This window comes from Bombina bombina, chromosome 2, assembly GCF_027579735.1.
Source record: "Bombina bombina isolate aBomBom1 chromosome 2, aBomBom1.pri, whole genome shotgun sequence".
Taxonomy (NCBI): Eukaryota; Metazoa; Chordata; class Amphibia; order Anura; family Bombinatoridae; genus Bombina; species Bombina bombina.
In genome coordinates this window covers 828,615,389-828,633,301 of record NC_069500.1, presented here as the reverse complement: position 1 = coordinate 828,633,301, position 17,913 = coordinate 828,615,389, and the positions used below count along the sequence as shown (strand labels likewise).

Sequence of the window (17,913 nt, the reverse complement as noted above, 5' to 3'; positions counted from 1 at the left end):
GGAATAAGTATGGCTGTCTACAGTAAGTGGGAAGTAGGGGGATAACTGTATTTCGTCTCTTGTAGAGCTTTCTCAATGATAGGGGCATGCAACCAAAAGGGAGCGTGAGAAATTAATTTATCTATTAAAAGATCTTAAGGATCTGGATTGAGGTTGGTATAGCTACAAATGGTGTACGCTACATTTTGGTTTATTTCTCTAAACATCTAACTAGGGTGTGTGTAGCTCTGGGTGATGGTCATCTGAGTGCTGTGCCAAAACAAGATAAATCATACACTATCCCATCTCTTATCTATTATAGAAAAACTTGAACTATACATCAACAGGTACTTGTGAGCACAAAGAGACGAAATGGGAAAAGGAGAGGGAAAGAAAGGAGTTTAGAGATGAGAGAATAGTAGGTAAGGAGAGAAAGAGTACAAAGAGGAGAAACAGCCAAACACATATATGCGAAATACATTTATTGTATTGTAGCGGTCTCACCAATCTTCGTGTACCCTTGGTACACACGAGTCAGTCTCTTTGGTTGTATATAGTCTCTTAATCAAGAGTCCAGAATATGGAGAGATAACAATCGGCATATCAGACTAATTTCCATCTACTAGTGTCTCATGTGGGAGAGTCCCTATCCCTAGATATTGAGGTTTTCCTCTGGCTGCTTCTAGGTCTCTGTGGAAGGGGGCCCCATTCAGGGGCTGATGCTCTCAAGCCTCTTCCAGGCACAATCACTTGGGCAGTTGCAGGTGGATCCTGTGGTAGTAGTCCCCATCTTTGGAGTAGCTCTCTCGCCTGCTGGGGGGAAGAAGCCACAAATTGCTGTCCATCTTTGTTGATGTAGAGCTTAACGGGAAAGCCCTACCTATATTTTATAGCTTTGTCCCTCAAGATTTTAGTGAAGGGATGGTAGTGTCTTCTTAATTGGAGGGTATGTGGAGAGAGATCCTGATATACTTGGATAGCATCATATTGCTCCGGGAGTGGCTTGTCGCTTGCTAGGGTCCTCAGTAATTTTTCTCGGAAGGTATAATAATGAAGCCGGGCAATGACATCTCTGGGTTTGTCACCTTCAGCCGTCCGCGGCCTCAGGGCTCTATGTGCTCTGTCGACCAGCATCTCTTTCTCTATCCCAGTGCCAAGGACAGCAACAAATAGGTCCTGCAGGATTTTTTCCAGATCTTGTGGAGGCACAGACTCAGGGATACCTTTCACTCTAATATTATTGCGACGAGTCCTGTTCTCAAGGTCTGTGAGTTTAAGTTCCAGATCCGTGATCTGTTCTGCAAGCCCCTGTGAATAACCTAATAGGTTGGAATGATCTACCATCAGGTCCTCCTGTTTACGCTCTAGAGCATCTGTTCTTTCACCGATTAAGGCTATGTCTCTTTTCAGATCAGCATGACCTTTGTCAAACTTCTTAGACAGGGAGTCATGGTGTGAGGCCAGGAGTGACCTGATAGAGTCCATAATATTATTATAGGCAGTTGCGTCTTGATGTTGGAGACGGCCAGTGGCTTGGGTTAGTGTTGTTCTGATGCAAGCATCATTGAGGCTGCTTGTGTCTGAGGCTTCATCTTCTGAGCCAGATTGTTGCCTGGAAGCATGTTGACCGAAGTGATCAGCAACTGTTCTTTTTGGAGTGTTGTGGGACTTTTGTTTTCTCTTGAAAGTTTGAGGCATCTTGTGTTTCTGCAGTTGTAGTGGCATTAGGTATACCAAACAGATAAAGAGAAAGATATAGCACTATGTAGAAACCTTTTATAAGGCCGACTGGGGCTATGGCATTAGTGGAGTTAGTACATCTTCATCTCAATCCGTGACAACAATCTATGAATTGAGCTGAGCCGATTAGGAATCTGCACCTTAAAGCTTGAGGTTGATAGGGCTTTTATAGAAGTGTCTAGTCTCTCCTCTGGGGAGTTGTCCCCTTAGGACGATGTGGGGTCAGGTATGGGGGTATGACCCGCAGGCAATAAGGGCCGGCGGGAAAGGGAGAGGAGAGACTGGTGAAACCGCAAGAAATGTGAAGCAGAGCCTGGATCTTAGTCTGCTTCCAGGGCGATCAGTGGGACTATTTTAGAGGGGCAGCTTCAAAGATACAACTCTAGTGGGTCCCAAAGGTATTATCTCCAGTAGGCCAGTAAAAGTTAAAAAGCAGATAGCCCGGCACCTTGTTGTTAATGTCTGTTTAGGCCTAGTATGGTCTGGAAGCAGTAGCTATGATGAGGTGAAAGAAGTCTCTTACCATTCCCAAGCTGCAGTGAAATATTGCTGCTGAAGTATGTTTCTAAGGCAGCCGAGTCCCTGGAAAAAGCAAGGTGTGTGTTGGTGTACTAGGCTTTCTGGTGGTTATTCCATAAAGGCCGTGGGGGATAGCAAATTTGAGTACTGCAGCACTGGGGTTTATAAATTGTGTATTTGGTGAGCAGGGGCACGCTTTTGTGTTATTTTGAATACAGGTTTGCTGAAGTGCTGGGGGTAAATTCTTGTGTCTGGAGCACCAAAGGGGCTCAGTTGTTACAAGGGGGGGCCCAAACTACTTCCTAGGCAATATGGTAGGACCAATATAGGGTTATGTCCTATGGCAATTAAGTCTGACAAGGGCAAGTGTGTAATGTGCTGATACAGAAGCAGCTCAAAGGCTACGGTCTCACCTAATTAGCGCTAATCAAACTTCCCCTCAGCTGGTCAGGGTGCGCTACAGACCTGGATTCGGTAGGGTGTCAATGTGCAGGAGAGCACATCAGAACCTCCGCTGCTCTGTTGGCCGCTGCACTTGTCGCTCCTAGGTTGCGGGCCCCTGTTTGAATTAGAGCGAGATCAAAGATGGCCGCGGTTCGCGCCAAAGCCGACTGTGCAGTGTGATGGGGTCTCCTGAAGTTCTTTTCAGACACACAGGGCTCTGTGCTAATTCTCTGCGGCGATTCCTCACAGAGGTTCCTCAGAAGGCTGGCTCTGATGTTTCCTTATGACCGCGAGCCGGTCAGCTCCTCCGGTCCAATAGCGGTCTCCCAATAGCCCTCGGGAGCAGTACTGCACCTCACAGCCTGGAAGTCGGCTCTGGAGCGGATCCCCGGCCCTCCGGAGCCCAAGAGGCTCGAAATCCCACAATGTAGAAGAGCTGGCTTGCTCAAAGGCGGCAGTTCAGGGCTAGTCGTCCAGATGAGGCACTGTAGCAGGGCCTGCTCAGGCCAATGGAGCGCAAATATGCCAGAGAGAAGGTTCCACTTTGTCTAAGGAAAGGCACTGGTATAGTGCTGTATATTAGGCACCCGGATGAAGACTTATATTAAAGTAAAATTAGGTTGCTTTTTTTTTAAAGTTTAAGGCTCGGAGCTCCTAAAGAGTGCTACCATTCAGCACGGCAGTTAGCTCCGCCCCCCACCCTAGCTTAGGATTTTTATTTATTTCACAGGCAACTTTGTATTTATTTTAAAAAAATTACCTGTAAAATAAATCCTAACCTAAGTTACAATTACACCTAACACTACACTATCATTAAATTAATTACCTAAACTATCTACAATTAATTACAAAATTACAGGGGAAAAAAAATTACAAGAAGTTTAAACTAATTACACCTAATCTAACCCCCCCAAAATAATAAAATGCCATACCTTCCGTCGTGCTGGAAGGATGCTCCGCGCCGGATGTCTTCAAGATGGAGTAGCTCCTCGTCGGATGGAAGAAGATAGAAGATGCCGCTTGAATGAAGCCTTCTGCCGGTCCGGATGTCCTCTTCTGCCCGGATAGGATGAAGACGTCTGCCGGTCTGGATGTCCTCTTCTGCCCCATCGGATGAAGACTTCTGCCCGGATCGGATGACCACTTGTGCCCGGCTGGGTGAAGACGGCTCAAGGTAGGGTGATCTTCAATGGGGTAGTGTTAGGTTTTTTTAAGAGGTGATTGGGTGGGTTTTAGAGTAGGGGTGTGTGGGTGGTGGGTTGTAATGTTGGGGGGGTATTGTAATTTTTTTTTACAGGTAAAAGAGCTGATTACTTTGGGGCAATGCCCCGCAAAAGGCCCTTTTAAGGGCTATTTGTAATTTAGTAATTTAGGGTAGGGCATTTTATTATTTTGGGGGGCTTTTTATTTTATTAGGGGGCTTAGATTAGGTGTAATTAGTTTAAACTTATTGTAATTTTTTTTCCTGTAATTTAGTTTATTGAATTTAATTGTAATTAATTGTAGGTAGTTTAGGTAATTAGTTTAATGATAGTGAAGTGTTAGGTGTAATTGTAATTTAGGATTTATTTTAAAGGTAATTTTGTACTTATTTTAGCTAGGTAGTTATTAAATAGTTAATAACTATTTAATAACTATTTTACCTAGTTAAAATAAATACAAAGTTGCCTGTAAAATAAAAATAAAACATAAGCTAGCTACAATGTAACTATTAGTTATATTGTAGCTATCTTAGGGTTTATTTTATAGGTAAGTATTTAGTTTTAAATAGGAATAATTTATTTAATTGTAGTTATTTTATTTAGATTTATTTAAATTATATTTAAATTAGGGGGGTGTTAGGGTTAGACTTTGGTTTATGGGTTAATAACTTTATTATAGTGGCGGCGACGTGGCGGCAGCAGTTTAGGGGTTAATAATTGTAGGTAGGTTGCAGCGACTTTGGGGGGGGCAGATTAGGGGTTAATAAATATAATTTAAGTGTCGGCGATGTTGGGGGACAGCAGATTAGGGGTTTATAATTATAATGTAGGTGGCGGCGGTGTCCGGAGCAGCAGATTAGGGGTTAATAGTATAATGCAGGTGGCGACGATGTCGGGGGCGGCAGATTAGGGGTTAATAAGTGTAAGATTAGGGGTGTTTAGACTCGGGGTTCATGTTAGGGTGTTAGGTGTAGACATATTTTTTATTTCCCCATAGGAAACAATGGGGCTGCGTTAGAAGCTGGACGCTGCTTTTTTGCAGGTGTTAGGTTTTTTTCAGCCGGCTCAGCCCTATTGTTTCCTATGGGGAAATCGTGCACGAGCACGTTTAGCCAGCTTACCGCTACCGTAAGCAACGCTGGTATTGAGGTGAGATGTGGAGCTAAATTTTGCTCTACGCTCACCTCAGGTTTAAAAAAACCTGTAATACCAGCGTTGGCTTAAGGTAGCGTTAGAAAAAAAAAAGGCTTGTTAGCAACGCACCCCTGTTAACGCCAAACTCATAATCTAGGTGTAATTTTTTTTTATAATGTCTGGTAATTTTTTTCACTGGTATATGGATTAGTGCCTTTCCAGCGAAGGGAGCTAGCATATTTTCTTCAATATTTTTCAACATGAAATGATCCTTTTCTGATACCCAATCCGCTACTATTTTCACCATGCAAACCCAATTATATTTTTGTATTTATGGGCAAGTTAAACCCAGCCATATTTTGGGATTGATTTAGAGGATGTATTGACATTTTAGCCTTTCCTTTCCCCCATAAAAACCCATAGAAAGCTTTATGCAGAATTTGGATATGTTTGTATTTTATTAGTAGTGGTAGATTTTGTAAAGAATATAAAAGCTTAGGGAAGGCTACCATTTTTATCAGATTTATTTCAGCCATAAGTGAAAGGGGTAAAATCGCCCACCGCTTAAAATCGATACAGATTTTGTTAATGATTTCAGGGAAATTAAGCACATACCAATATTTCGGCAACCTGGAGATGTTAATGCCTAGATATTTTATATGTGACTTAGTGTCTTTAAAAATGGAACTAGAGTCCGATTGTTTATCCATAAGACCTCTTTGAAACATTTTACTGTCTTGCTATTTAAAGGGATATGAAACCCTCCCCAGCCCCCCGCTCTCTAATTCATATAGAGCATGCAATTTTAAACAACTTTATAATTTTTAGTTCAAATGTAAATTTTTCTGTAAACTCAGGACTATATGCGTGTCTGGAGCACTTTATGGCAGCAGTTTTGCAAGTGTTTTATATTAGCAAGAGCACTATATGGCAGCACTATTTCCTGTCATGTAGCATTCCAGACACCTGAATAGGTATCTCTTCGACAAAGAATACCATGGCAACATGGTATAATAGAAGTAAATTGGAAATTGCACAGTTAATTTTTGGGATTGTATATCCCTTTTAACTTTTACCTAAGCTGAATCTGTATAAGGGAAAATATTGTACTCCAAGTTGAAAGGCTAGGGTGGAAATCTTAATTTAAAATGATTGTAAAGTTTAATGAATAAGTGCAGGTAACTAAAAATAATCTTAAAAACAGGGGCACTTTCATTTATTAAAGGGATAGTCAAGTCCAAAAAACTTTCATGATTCAGATAGGGCATGTCATTTTAAACAACTTTCCAATTTACTTTATCACCAATTTTGCTTTGTTCTCTTGGTAGTCTTAGTTGAAAGCTAAACCTAGGAGGTTCATATGCTAATTTCTTAGACCTTGAAGGCCGCCTCTAATCTAAATGCATTTTGATCGTTTTTCACCACTAGAGGGCATTAGTTCATGTGTTTCATATAGATAACATTGAGCTCATGCACGTGAATTTACCATGGAGACCGCTCTGATTGGCTAAACTGCAAGTCTGTCAAAAGAACTGAAATAAGGGGGCAGTCTGCTGAGGCTTAGATACAAGGTAATTACAGAGGTAAAACGTGTATAATTATAACTGTGTTGGTTATGCAAAACTGGGGAATTGGTAATTAAGAGATTATCTATCTTTTTAAACAACAAAAATTCTGGTGTTGACTGTCCCTTTAAACTTTAAAGAGACACTTATTTTTCTTTAAAATACTTACCTTTGCATTATGGTAAATATAATGCTGATCCTCTGGCGGATGTGAAAGTGTTCGATGTAGGTGTGGCCATACACGTTATGTAGGTCGGAAAACATAACGCGATCTGCAAATAGTACAGAACACCGGATCGTCATCGATATGCTAATGAAAGCAGGAGCTACGGGCGCAGGATCTGCGTTATGTTTACCATAATGCAAAGGTAAGTATTTTTAAAAAATAAGCGTCTTTGTAACGTTTAATAAATAAAAGTGCCCTGTTTTTAAGATTATTTTAGATACTGGGCCACTTGTTCATTAAACTTTACAATAACTTGATTTGTGCTGCACCCAACACTACACAAATATTATTTAAATGACTTGGCTATGGATGCATTGTAATAAATCTTGTCTTTTATTTGGCTCCCTTTCATTTCTGTTTCCTTTAAATTCTGCATTTATTCACATTTATTAAATGATAATAAGATGATCATTTTTTCACTGTGTTTTTTTTTTAATGGGTAAACTTAACAAAATATACATACACAAGCATAAGGATTTAAAATAGCATTATTGTTTACCAGTCAGGACTCAAAGTTACTAATTCACTGGACAAATTTCCAGTGACCTGAACTAGTGGGTGAGTGGACAGCCCTGTATAAATAACATAAAATGTGGAGATAATCTTTGCTTTAATACCAAACCATGTTTTATTAAATATATTCCCACTGAGAGAAACATGAGAAACACATGACATTACAGGAATATATGCGTTTACATACAGTAGTGTATTCATACATACAGTATTAGAGTTTGCTTGACATTGTGCCTGAACATGCAACTGGGAACCAGCAGAGGGAGCTAAACACAAACCTTCTCTCAAGCCGTTTTTCCTACTCGCTTGTTAATTGGAAAGTCAGAAGGCCTGTCAGAATGTCAGTGCGCTGTATAAACCCTGCAGAATAGGAAGAAGATTAGTAATAATAAAGGAAGATTGATCTCTAAAGAGGGATATTATTAGAGGAAAGGTGAACCGATATAAAAGGTAACTAAATCAAAGCAGGACACAAAGAGAGAACTGAGGGAAATGCAATATAGTAGAGAGGGTAAAATGTGCTTGATAGAAGATACAGACTGAGAAAAGGTGCTAGCTAGATAGGGAGGAGGTGAATCAGAAAATAGTAAGGTGGTACCTAAAGAGTTAGTAATGTAGCTGGAGAGGCAGGAAGATATAGCTGCAGAAAAGGGGTGATACAGAGAGGGGATAACTAAAAAAGAGTTACTAGCTGGATGTAACTAAGGGAGGATGATACTTAGGAGAAAAGAGTAACTATAGAGAGAGAGGAAGGTAATCACTAGAGGGGAGGGTATCTCTAGTGAATAGAGTTCTGTAGAGAAAGGAAGGAAAACAAGGGAGATGCAAATAAGTATAGCTAGAAAGAGGAGGGGGAAGCCATGAACGGAGGGGCCATTGCAGTGGGAAAGGGTAGCTAGACAGTAAAGTTAGGATACTCTTTCTCAGGCAACTCCTTCACGTGAACCTACCACTTATAAAGCAGCACTTGTTTAAGTCTTTAGATAACCCTTACTCTCTAGATAGCTGAATATTTGAGAGGAGGTTGCTATCAAGGAAAAGAGAGTACAGAGTGCTGGCTAGGAAGGAGGTAACGGAATGAGAGGTCACACAACTACAATGTCACTAGATGTAGAGTCTCGGTTGTCTCTTCTCATGTCTCTGCTGATGAAGAGGAGGAGGACTGTGAGGCTACAGCATGGCAATGAGCTTAGAAAGCTTGAGGCCTGGAGACGGAGGAGGAACAGAATGAGGATGTATCAGCAACAGAGCCAGCAGACACTAACGGTAAAGGAGGAAAAAAACATGTTTGTAGTATTTCATGCCCTAAATGCTATAAATATTAGTTTGTGCCACTAACCATCGTTTGAAGCAAACATTTTAAAGGGACATTAAAGTCCAAATTAAACTTAAATGGATTAAATAGTTTTAAACTACTTTCCAATTTCTATTATCAATTATGCTTAGTTCTCTTAGCATCCTTTCTTAATTTGAGAAAGTTAAAATTCATATTGAAATTATACAGGAAAAACATTTAATGAACATCCAAAATTCATAGTGTATTGTTTTTCCTTAAAGGGATAAGAAACGCATCAACTTTTCTTCATTCTCTTGGTATCTTTATTTTTAAAAACAGGAATGTAAGCTTAGGAGCCGGCCCATTTTTGGTTCAGACCTGGGTAGCGCTTGCTGATTGGTGGCTACATTTAGAAAAATTGCATGCTCTCTTAATCATTAAAGAAAAAATATGGGTTTCATATCCCTTTAATGTAAAATGAGTTTCACTGCCTCTGTTATGGACTAAACAGGGGTGTTCATTGGGCATAGCAAAAAGTTATCTGGCAGATCTTGGTGACTTCTCTAAACATATTCCCCATCCAGATCTTCTTCTTATATCTTGCGAACTGAAAGTTGGTGAGAAAGTGTACAAATATGCAAAACACTTATAAGTTATAGAAATACACCGGCATATTAAAATAGGTATGATTGTAAGATTATAAACACTGAAAACAGGGTCATTTATTATATGTTTCAGTACTTTTATTTTTTTTAATTGTGCTCCATTCTAACTTCTCTCTCTTCAGCAACGTTTCCCTTTCCAGTTACCTCCTTTACATTCTATTCATTTTGCAACTCTTTGACAGTCCTTACATTTAGATAATTCTTTAAAAGGATAGTCTACTGCTGAATTCCTCAGTTTTGCATAACAAGCACAGTTATATTAAAGGGATACTAAACCCACCTTTTTTTTCTTTCATGATTCAGATAGAGCATACAATTTTAAGCAACTTTCTAATTTACACCTATTATCAATTTTTCGTTGTTCTCTTGCTATCTTTATTTGAAAAAAAACAGGAATGTAAGCTTAAAGAGCTGATCTATTTTTGGTTCAGCACCTGGGTAGCGTTTGCCGATTGGTGGCTACATTTAGCCACCAATCAGCAAACGCTACCCAGGTTCTTAACCAAAAATGGGCCGGCTCCTAAGCTAACAATTCAGCTTTTTACATTAAAGATAACAAGAGAACAAAGAAAAATTGATAATAGGTGTAAATTAGAAAGTTGCTTAAAATTGCATGCTCTATCTGAATCATGAAAGAAAAAATGTGGGATTAGTATCCTTTTAAAGGAACATAAAACAGTTTGAGATCTGTGCATATCCTAAAAGGGTTAATTAATTAAAAATAGTTTGCATAAAAAAAATTGTTTTGAGACTTCCGGTGGGCGGCTCTACAAGATGGCTGCAAGCTTCAGCAGCTCTGAAGAAAATTTATTTTAATTTCAACACTGCAGCCTTCAATTCATGCCATCTGCCTCTCTCTTGACAAGCAAGTTGTCCGAGAACACTTAGCAGACAGGAGGAATACCAACCCTTCTACCCCGGAAAGTCGTTTTTGAGTGAATACAAAGTTTGAGTGACTCAGCTCAAAATCAACTGTCCACGAGGTAATGGATTCAGACAGGGAGATATCTGCGGCACTGTCTGCAATCTTTTTACCAAGACTTGAAAACTTGCTCTACAGCTGCAACAACCTGTGTATAATGATGCAAAACACAAGATGCTGTGGTGCAGCAGAAACGGTTCGGAACAATGAGCAAACCGGTTCCTTAGCAGCTAGCGGAGGCACCATGCTTTTGCTTTCAAACACACATGGTGGTGTATCAACTTATAGGGAAGATCATTCTCCATACATAGACTGCTTCCCAGCACAGGAATTGAGGAACTCGCCCAACACGGAGCTGCATAGGCCCATCGCAATTACCAACCCAACAGCTTCTCTTTTGGACCCAGTCGAGGAGGCCTTGTCCTGTCATGCAGAGGGGGATCTGCCCCCGCTGCGGTCGTCTGCTGGGAGAACTTTCAGCGCTGAGAGATCCATCACCGCTGGTGCATCAACCACTCAATTGGGGAGCGCGATCCCTACAAGACGTACAGAGAAGCAAAATAATGAGCTGCCATTTGTACCCGACCGAGTACAAGACTTTGCTGCTGTGTGTGCTCCAGAACTAGCCTTAGGATTTAACAGCTGTTCCTCCGACCCGCGGCTATACCCAGATCTCACTGCGCAGCAGACCCCACTGAAATACTATATGGGTTCCCTACATTTTCAAAGAGCGCAGGTGTGTGTTTTCCCCAGTGCTCACAGAGACTTCTGCCAAGGGATCTGCCCTTCTCAAGCTATCATGCAAAGCAGATTACATGGTTATCAGACCTGTACGATGGAACAAAAGTTAGGGCCAAAGAGGGGATAGGCTAAAAAGGTGAAGATTACACTCCAGCGGGTTCTTCTGGTGCTTGGGCTGCCACTTGAATAGTACCTGTGTTTAGCCTGATAATTAAGATGGCGCCTGCCATTTCACATTATATGCTGGGATTTCATACAGACTGCGATAACGTTAAATCTACTCTACACTGCAGGGTAATGTGACAATTTGTTTCTTGCTGAAATTTAGCTACGGGTATATGTTCTTGCCATCATGGTGACTATAGTTTCTGTTTAGCCCTGACAATATCCGTTTTTAACCCACCATGTAACTTTCATATTGTTTATTATTACGATGTGTACTTCATGATCCTGTGTCATTCTTACATTTATACTTGAACCGTGGCTGTTGCCTCATGTTTCATATTGCGAGTTGTCTGCCCTGCAACTACCCCTACTTCTCAGATGTCCCCTAGAGTGCAGTGGGCATTATCTCCACACTTTCAGATAAGGAGACAGCTACTTAACTATTTACCACCCCCACGAAACAAAGCGGAACCTTGAATTTTATAAGGCAACTAGGCTTGCTGTTCTGTTAACCCTCAGTATATACCACTGATCCATATTTCATCTTATCTGAAACTCAAGTTGACTCTCTTGGTGGGCATATGGCTCCCCCCGTGCTCCTGCCATTAGTTGGTCATTACACTATAGGTCATTCCAGCTCACCACATGTACAGCACTGCCTATTAGTATGTGGAGGTCTTTTTGTTCTATAGACAGCCCAGTACATTCAGCAGCCATGGGTATTATCTTATTTTCTCTAGTTAAAGTTTTGTTTTTGTTTTATGTCTTTGTTCCCCACAATTAATTAATGTTGAGGCCCGGTGTGTGTCAGGTATGTAGGTTTAGAGCTTTATAAATACACAGATAGTGGACCCACTGTCCCTTGATGCAACCCACTTAATGTTAATGTCATATCCTATCAATTGCCAGGTTGCTCCTCCTATTATTCTCACTGATCGGGTCTTTAAGGAGAGAACGATGCCGCAGTAAATCGCTATCTGGTATACTCACGCCACATGACTAATACAATGTTAACATGCATTGAGTTCTGTAGTTAAAGCCCTACATACACGCAGGTTTTTGAACCTTATATCTATTAAAATAGTGAATATACTGTTTATTAGACTCACATTGCTGTCTAACATACTCCAACGATTGGAATTCATATGGTTGCCTACTGGGGGTAACTTGCCCCCTAACACTACCCCAAGTGGAGGTATCTCATGCCTTCAATACAAATTAGTACAAGCATATAAACTCCACATTGATATGTAATAAACATATTCACACACACCACTTATTTATTTACATTTATTTATCTTGACACTGACTTATTTGGCTCTTCCTCTCAAGAAGATGATGATTTACTTACTTCTGGGCCCACCCTATTATGTTTAGTTTAGTTTTCCATATGTAATGTTATATTTTCAGGTTAGGTTAGGTTAGGTTTGATTATGTTAGGTTTAAAAAAAAGATAAAACCCCCAACATTGTGGTACTGGTGAATATCCACGCTAGCGCATTCTCTAATTCACATCAGTCGTGTGTAGATCCTAATACATTATGAGCCTTGTATACTGTTATATCTGACAAATCTGCGTTGATATATGCTAATGTATCATGTAACCTTACCAGTTTTATGTTACTGCATTACACCCTGTGCGGTGTATTTTTGTTTTGTCTTCTCACCACTGTACCATTTGTTGGTTATAAATAAAATATATATATAAAAAAAAAAATTGTTTCAAAATTGCTGGCAAGTATTATAAAATAATTGTCAAAAATAAGCAAAATGTATTACATAGCTAAGCTGCATGGAGCAGCTAATTCCACCCCTCTTATCACTGTTTAGACACAGGCATTGTATTTCAACTGAGTTCACAGCTTCTAAGCCTGCTCCAGCAGATAATCCCTATGCACTTTTGTATTCTACCAAAACCACAATAGATATAGATACAGCCATAGAAGGAAATGTGTGGGGGGGAATAAGAGCTTTACAATTCAGAAACTAAAAAGAAAGGGTTAATGGCGAAGCACTGCAGTATAAATCTGCAGGTAAAGTAATTAAAGTGCATATTATTATATTTTGTCTCTATCCCAACTTGTTTTATGTCCCTTTAATATAATTTGTACCTCTTTGATGACCTTGTTTCTAAGCCTCTGCAGACTGCCCCCTTATCTAATTTCTTTTGACAGACTTGCATTTTAGCCAATCAGTGTTTACTCACAAATAACTCCACAGGAGTTAAAACAATGTTACCTGTATGGCAAACATAAACTAGCGCTGCCTAGCGGTAAAAAAAACTGTCAAAATGCACTGAGATAAGAGTCAGCCTTCAAGGGTTTAGCAATTGGCATATGAGCCAACATGGTTTAGCTTTTAACAAAGAATACCAAGAGTACATAGCACATTTGATGATAAAAGTAAATTGAAATGTTTTTATTTTTTTTTAATTGCATGTCCTATCTGAATCAAGAAAGCTTAATTTTGATTAGACTGTCCCTTTTTAAGAGCAGTAACTGTATGTTGTTGTTTTTCACTTCCAATCTGGTGAATCTTAGATAATCTGGCCCAAGATGAGAGGGACCTCCATTTTCATCTCACTGAAGTTTTTGTGTTTTTAATTCTTGAGACATACTTGTATAGTACTAAACAATATATTTGTATATTTTTTATAAGCCAAGGCTTATAGTAATTTAAGCATATTACACATGGACATTGTTGTTTTGTGGTACCAACTATTTAGTTATTGTTACTGATTTATCTTTACATTTTATATTTCAGCTGTTACTAATGCGAGAAAGGGCTATTAGCTATTCCCTAGAAAATCCCAACCACTGCTCTTTCCTGGTGAATTTCCGGCCCTGTGATTGGCTGGATCGTTTTCGTTTATCCAAGGATACATTCCTTTATCTATGTGATCAACTGCGAAGTCATCTGCAGTGCCCAGGGTTGGCCCCTGAGGAGAAGCTGGGCATTGCTCTGTGGAAGTTGTCAAGCAAACCTTCATGCCCTTTGTTGCAGAGTACGTTTAGGGTAGGCCACAAGGTTGTTTACAAGTGTGTGAAGGAGGTGAGATATTTCTCATATAAATTGTATTGTTTTTATAAGCTTCTTTTAAATAAATCTGTTAGGTAACATTAACATAATTTGCATTTAAAGGAATATTAAAGTCAATGTTTTTAAAATGCATTGGATATATCTGCATTGCAAAAAATCTGTATACAAAAGGAATGTTACCTTAATTTAAAGGGACAGTCTACTTGAAAATTGTTATTGTTTAAAAAGATATATAATCATTTTATTACCTATTCCCCAGTTTTGCATAACCAACACTGTTCTATTGATATACATTTTACCTCTGATTACCCTTATCTAAGCCCCTGCAGACTGACAATTCTTAATTGAGTTTAATTTCCATTTAAAGTGATGGTAAATCCTAGAGTTTGTGAAACGCTAGGAGTTACCATTGGAACAAATAAAGGGAAAGTTCCTTTATTTGTTTGAAGTGTTCGCCACACTGAGCTGCTCAGGCAGCACACGGCAGAACGCTATTTTGCTGAGAGGAGACGTCTCCACCGCTTAGCCAATAGCAGTGTGGGCTATTTGGCTTGGCGCGAGCTGGAGCATATGGCTATTTTCTAAGAGGTGGAAACGTCACCTCAAAGCAAAATAGCGTTCTGCTGTGGACTGCCTGAGCAGCTCAGTGCGGTGAACGCTTCTAACAAATAAGGGAACTATCAGCATGAAGTATTTTATACTTTATGACTGATAGTCCCCTTTATTTGTTCCAATGGTAAATTCTAGCGTTTCACAAACGCTAGGATTTACCATCACTTTAATTCAGTTATAAATTGTGCAATAATACTTTATTTATCTATCCTAGGTTTGCCAGGCTATTGTAACTGTCTTGAAACCCACTTACCTTCACCCACCTAACGCTCAGGCATTAAAGGACATGGCACGTATTTTCAATGCCCGATGGGGTTTCCCACATTGTGTGGGAGCATTAGGTTCAGTCCGCATACCCTTGCCTGCCCGTGGCAATGCAGATGGTAGCCATTTTCTAGTATTGCAGGTTGCAGTGGATGGGCAAGGTTTGCTATGGGATGCCGGTGCTAACTTCTCTAGTGGTTTGGGTACTGCATCTATCCTGGAGAACTCATTACTTTGGGCAATGGCACGTGATGGTGGTCTACAGGCTTCGCTAGAGAACATCTTTCTGGATGTTGCACACAATTATTTCTTATTAGGAGATGCCACATATCCACTACAAGATTGGCTGCTCACACCATACCCACAGAAGGGTGGGCAGAGTGAACGGCAAGCCAGATTTAATCTTCAATTAGAGCGGGCACGGAGTGTTGCAGATATTGCACTTTTACGTTTGCGGGCCCGCTGGCAGTGTCTCCTTGCTCCTTCAGGATGTCCCCTTGTACCAACACTGGGACTGGCATGTTGTGTGCTCCACAATGTATGTGAAACTCATGAGCAAAGTTTCGACTCTCGTTGGTTGGAAGGATTGGAGACGACAGACTCTCCTCAGGCTCTCTCACCTAGCTGTTCCTCTATTACCACAGATGTCCGAGCTGAATTCTTACGGGACTCACTCTGCACTTACTTTGAGAGACAGACTGTGGGGTAAAACTATAAAAATAAAACGAACAATGTTAAAATTTAAATTTTTGCATTTTATTTACTAAAAAAAGGAGAAATAGAATGCTTAACACCAAGTAGAATAGAATTTTCTATAATGTTACAAAATGGTCTTTATTTCTAAGATTGTTATAAAGTTTTGCATGAAACTCTTACATTTTAATTTGTTCTCTTGCTATCCTTTGTTAAATAATATACCAAGGAGCGTGCACGTCTGGAGTACTATATGGTATGTAACGGTGCTTTTATGTATACATTTTTAGACGATAGATTGCAGCAGTCTTTACTATTGTTAAAATCATTGTTGCAAAACACACATGCACACCCTCTTGAGCATATCTATATATGCTTTTAAACAAAGGATTCCAAAAGACTAAAGGTAATTTGATAAAAGAAGGAAAATTTGAAAATTCTATGCTCTATCTGAATCATGAAAGAAAAAAGATTGACTCAAATGTCCCTTTTAAATGAAAAGCACAACATTATTTAAATGCTACTTTTTTATATGAAAAATGTGTGTTTATTTTGAAACTACAGTACAGTCTTTAGATGCGGCAACAGAAAGAACACACCACTGCTTGTATTTTTTTTTTTTTATTTATTCAGCAAAATTATATATTAAAATGTATTTTTAAATCAATAGCAAGCAACTGACAAATATCTCTTCTTGTGGCCAGTGACATTTCCTGCAATCTCAAAAACAAAGGTTTTCAGCGCATGATCATTAGATTTATTTATATATATATATATATATATATATATATATAAACACACAGAGAAAGTCCAGCACTCTCTTATAAGCTCTCAGCTAAAATTAAAAGCAAAGATCGAAGGGTTAGTTACCGCATTTGGCCACAATCCCAGGTACCTCGTCAAGGTCCCTTCCAAAACCTGGGTCCCTAAAACAGCCACACAATGCAAGCTCTCAATCCAACAAACTGGGAACAAGTGAAGGGTGCACAGGCTTATGTAATCACCCTAGACATATATAAAACACGGAAGGGGACTGCACTCTTAGACCAGACTAGGTACAGATCCCATGACCCTGCAACATGCTCAGCCATGGGTGCTCACTGGCACTCACAGGAAGCTGTGCTGCCCCCAGAGTCACAGGCAGTTAGCCCCAGACAGGCCTGGGTGCAAGGCCCATAGGGAAAATTACAAACCAAATTAATATAACACAACCTGATTTTGGAAGGGACTTTGACAAGATCTTTGACAAGATACCTGGGCTTGTCCCATTTGGCCAAATGCGGTAACTAACCCTTCCAATTTTACTTTTAATCTTAGCTGAGAGCTTGTAAGTGAGTGCTGGACTTTCTCTGTGTTATATTAATTTGTTTTGTAATTTTCCCTATGGTTCTTGCACCCAGACCTGTCTGGGGACAGCACAGCTTCCTGTGAACACCTAGGACTGAGCATGTTGCAGGGTCATGGGATGTGTACCCAGTTCAGTCGGAGAGTGCAGTCCCCTTTCGTGTTTTGTGTATATATATATATATGTATGTATGTGTGTGTGTTTATATATTTATATATATATATATATATATATATATATATACATATACATACAGTATATATATTCTCTTTTAGATGGAAAATGTAGTAAGTAATAAACTTACTAACAGGCAACCTTTTTTAGCAGCTAATAAAGATTATTGTTATTAATATCATCATCATTTCTAATCTGTGCTTGGGGGATGGAAAAGTGCTACTACAAAATTACTGTCATAGAAAATACAATTCACAGTGCTGAGTAAGCCTAATTTCCATTCGGTTTGTGGAGAGTTTGCCCGGTGTTCCAGTGAGAGTATTAATTTTAGCTGCTAAGCGCATACAATATTATAAGTTTTGCACAGGCATGCATTTTCTACAAATCTTGTTTATTAAAGGGACAGTCAACACCAACATTTTTGTTGTTTTAAAAGATAGATTATCCTTTAATTACCCATTCCCCAGTTTTGCATAACCAACACAGTTATAATAATACACGTTTTACCTCTGATTACCTTGTATCTAAGCCTCTGCAGACTGCCCGCTTATTTAAGTTATTTTGACAGACTTACATTTTAGCCAATCAGTGTTCACTCCCCTGTAAATTCACGTGCATGAGCTCAATGTTATCTATATGAAACACATGAACTAATGCCCTCTAGTGTTTAAAAACTGTCAAATGCAGAGGCGGCC

At 39.6% G+C, this 17,913-nt stretch overlaps 1 protein-coding gene across 1 annotated transcript; it reads left to right on the top strand.

The window, feature by feature from the left end:
* The first annotated feature begins 7,635 nt into the window (after positions 1–7,635).
* On the top strand, positions 7,636–15,752 carry LOC128649698 (uncharacterized). Its single transcript, XM_053703109.1, has 3 exons — positions 7,636–8,588; positions 13,855–14,142; positions 14,957–15,752. Exons 1-3 carry the CDS (start codon positions 8,400–8,402, stop codon positions 15,713–15,715), a joined length of 1,236 nt encoding a protein of 411 aa, XP_053559084.1. The 5' UTR covers positions 7,636–8,399; the 3' UTR covers positions 15,716–15,752.
* Positions 15,753–17,913: the final 2,161 nt, after the last annotated feature.

What these genes read in the sequence shown, in the direction of transcription:
- LOC128649698 (XM_053703109.1), top strand. Translation starts at nt 8,400, where the DNA reads ATGAGAGGTCACACAACTACAATGTCACTAGATGTAGAGTCTCGGTTG. An exon ending in AGAGCCAGCAGACACTAACG is followed by an intron (nt 8,589 to 13,854) that starts GTAAAGGAGGAA and finishes TTTATATTTCAG; the next exon opens with CTGTTACTAATGCGAGAAAG. An exon ending in TTTACAAGTGTGTGAAGGAG is followed by an intron (nt 14,143 to 14,956) that starts GTGAGATATTTC and finishes TATCTATCCTAG; the next exon opens with GTTTGCCAGGCTATTGTAAC.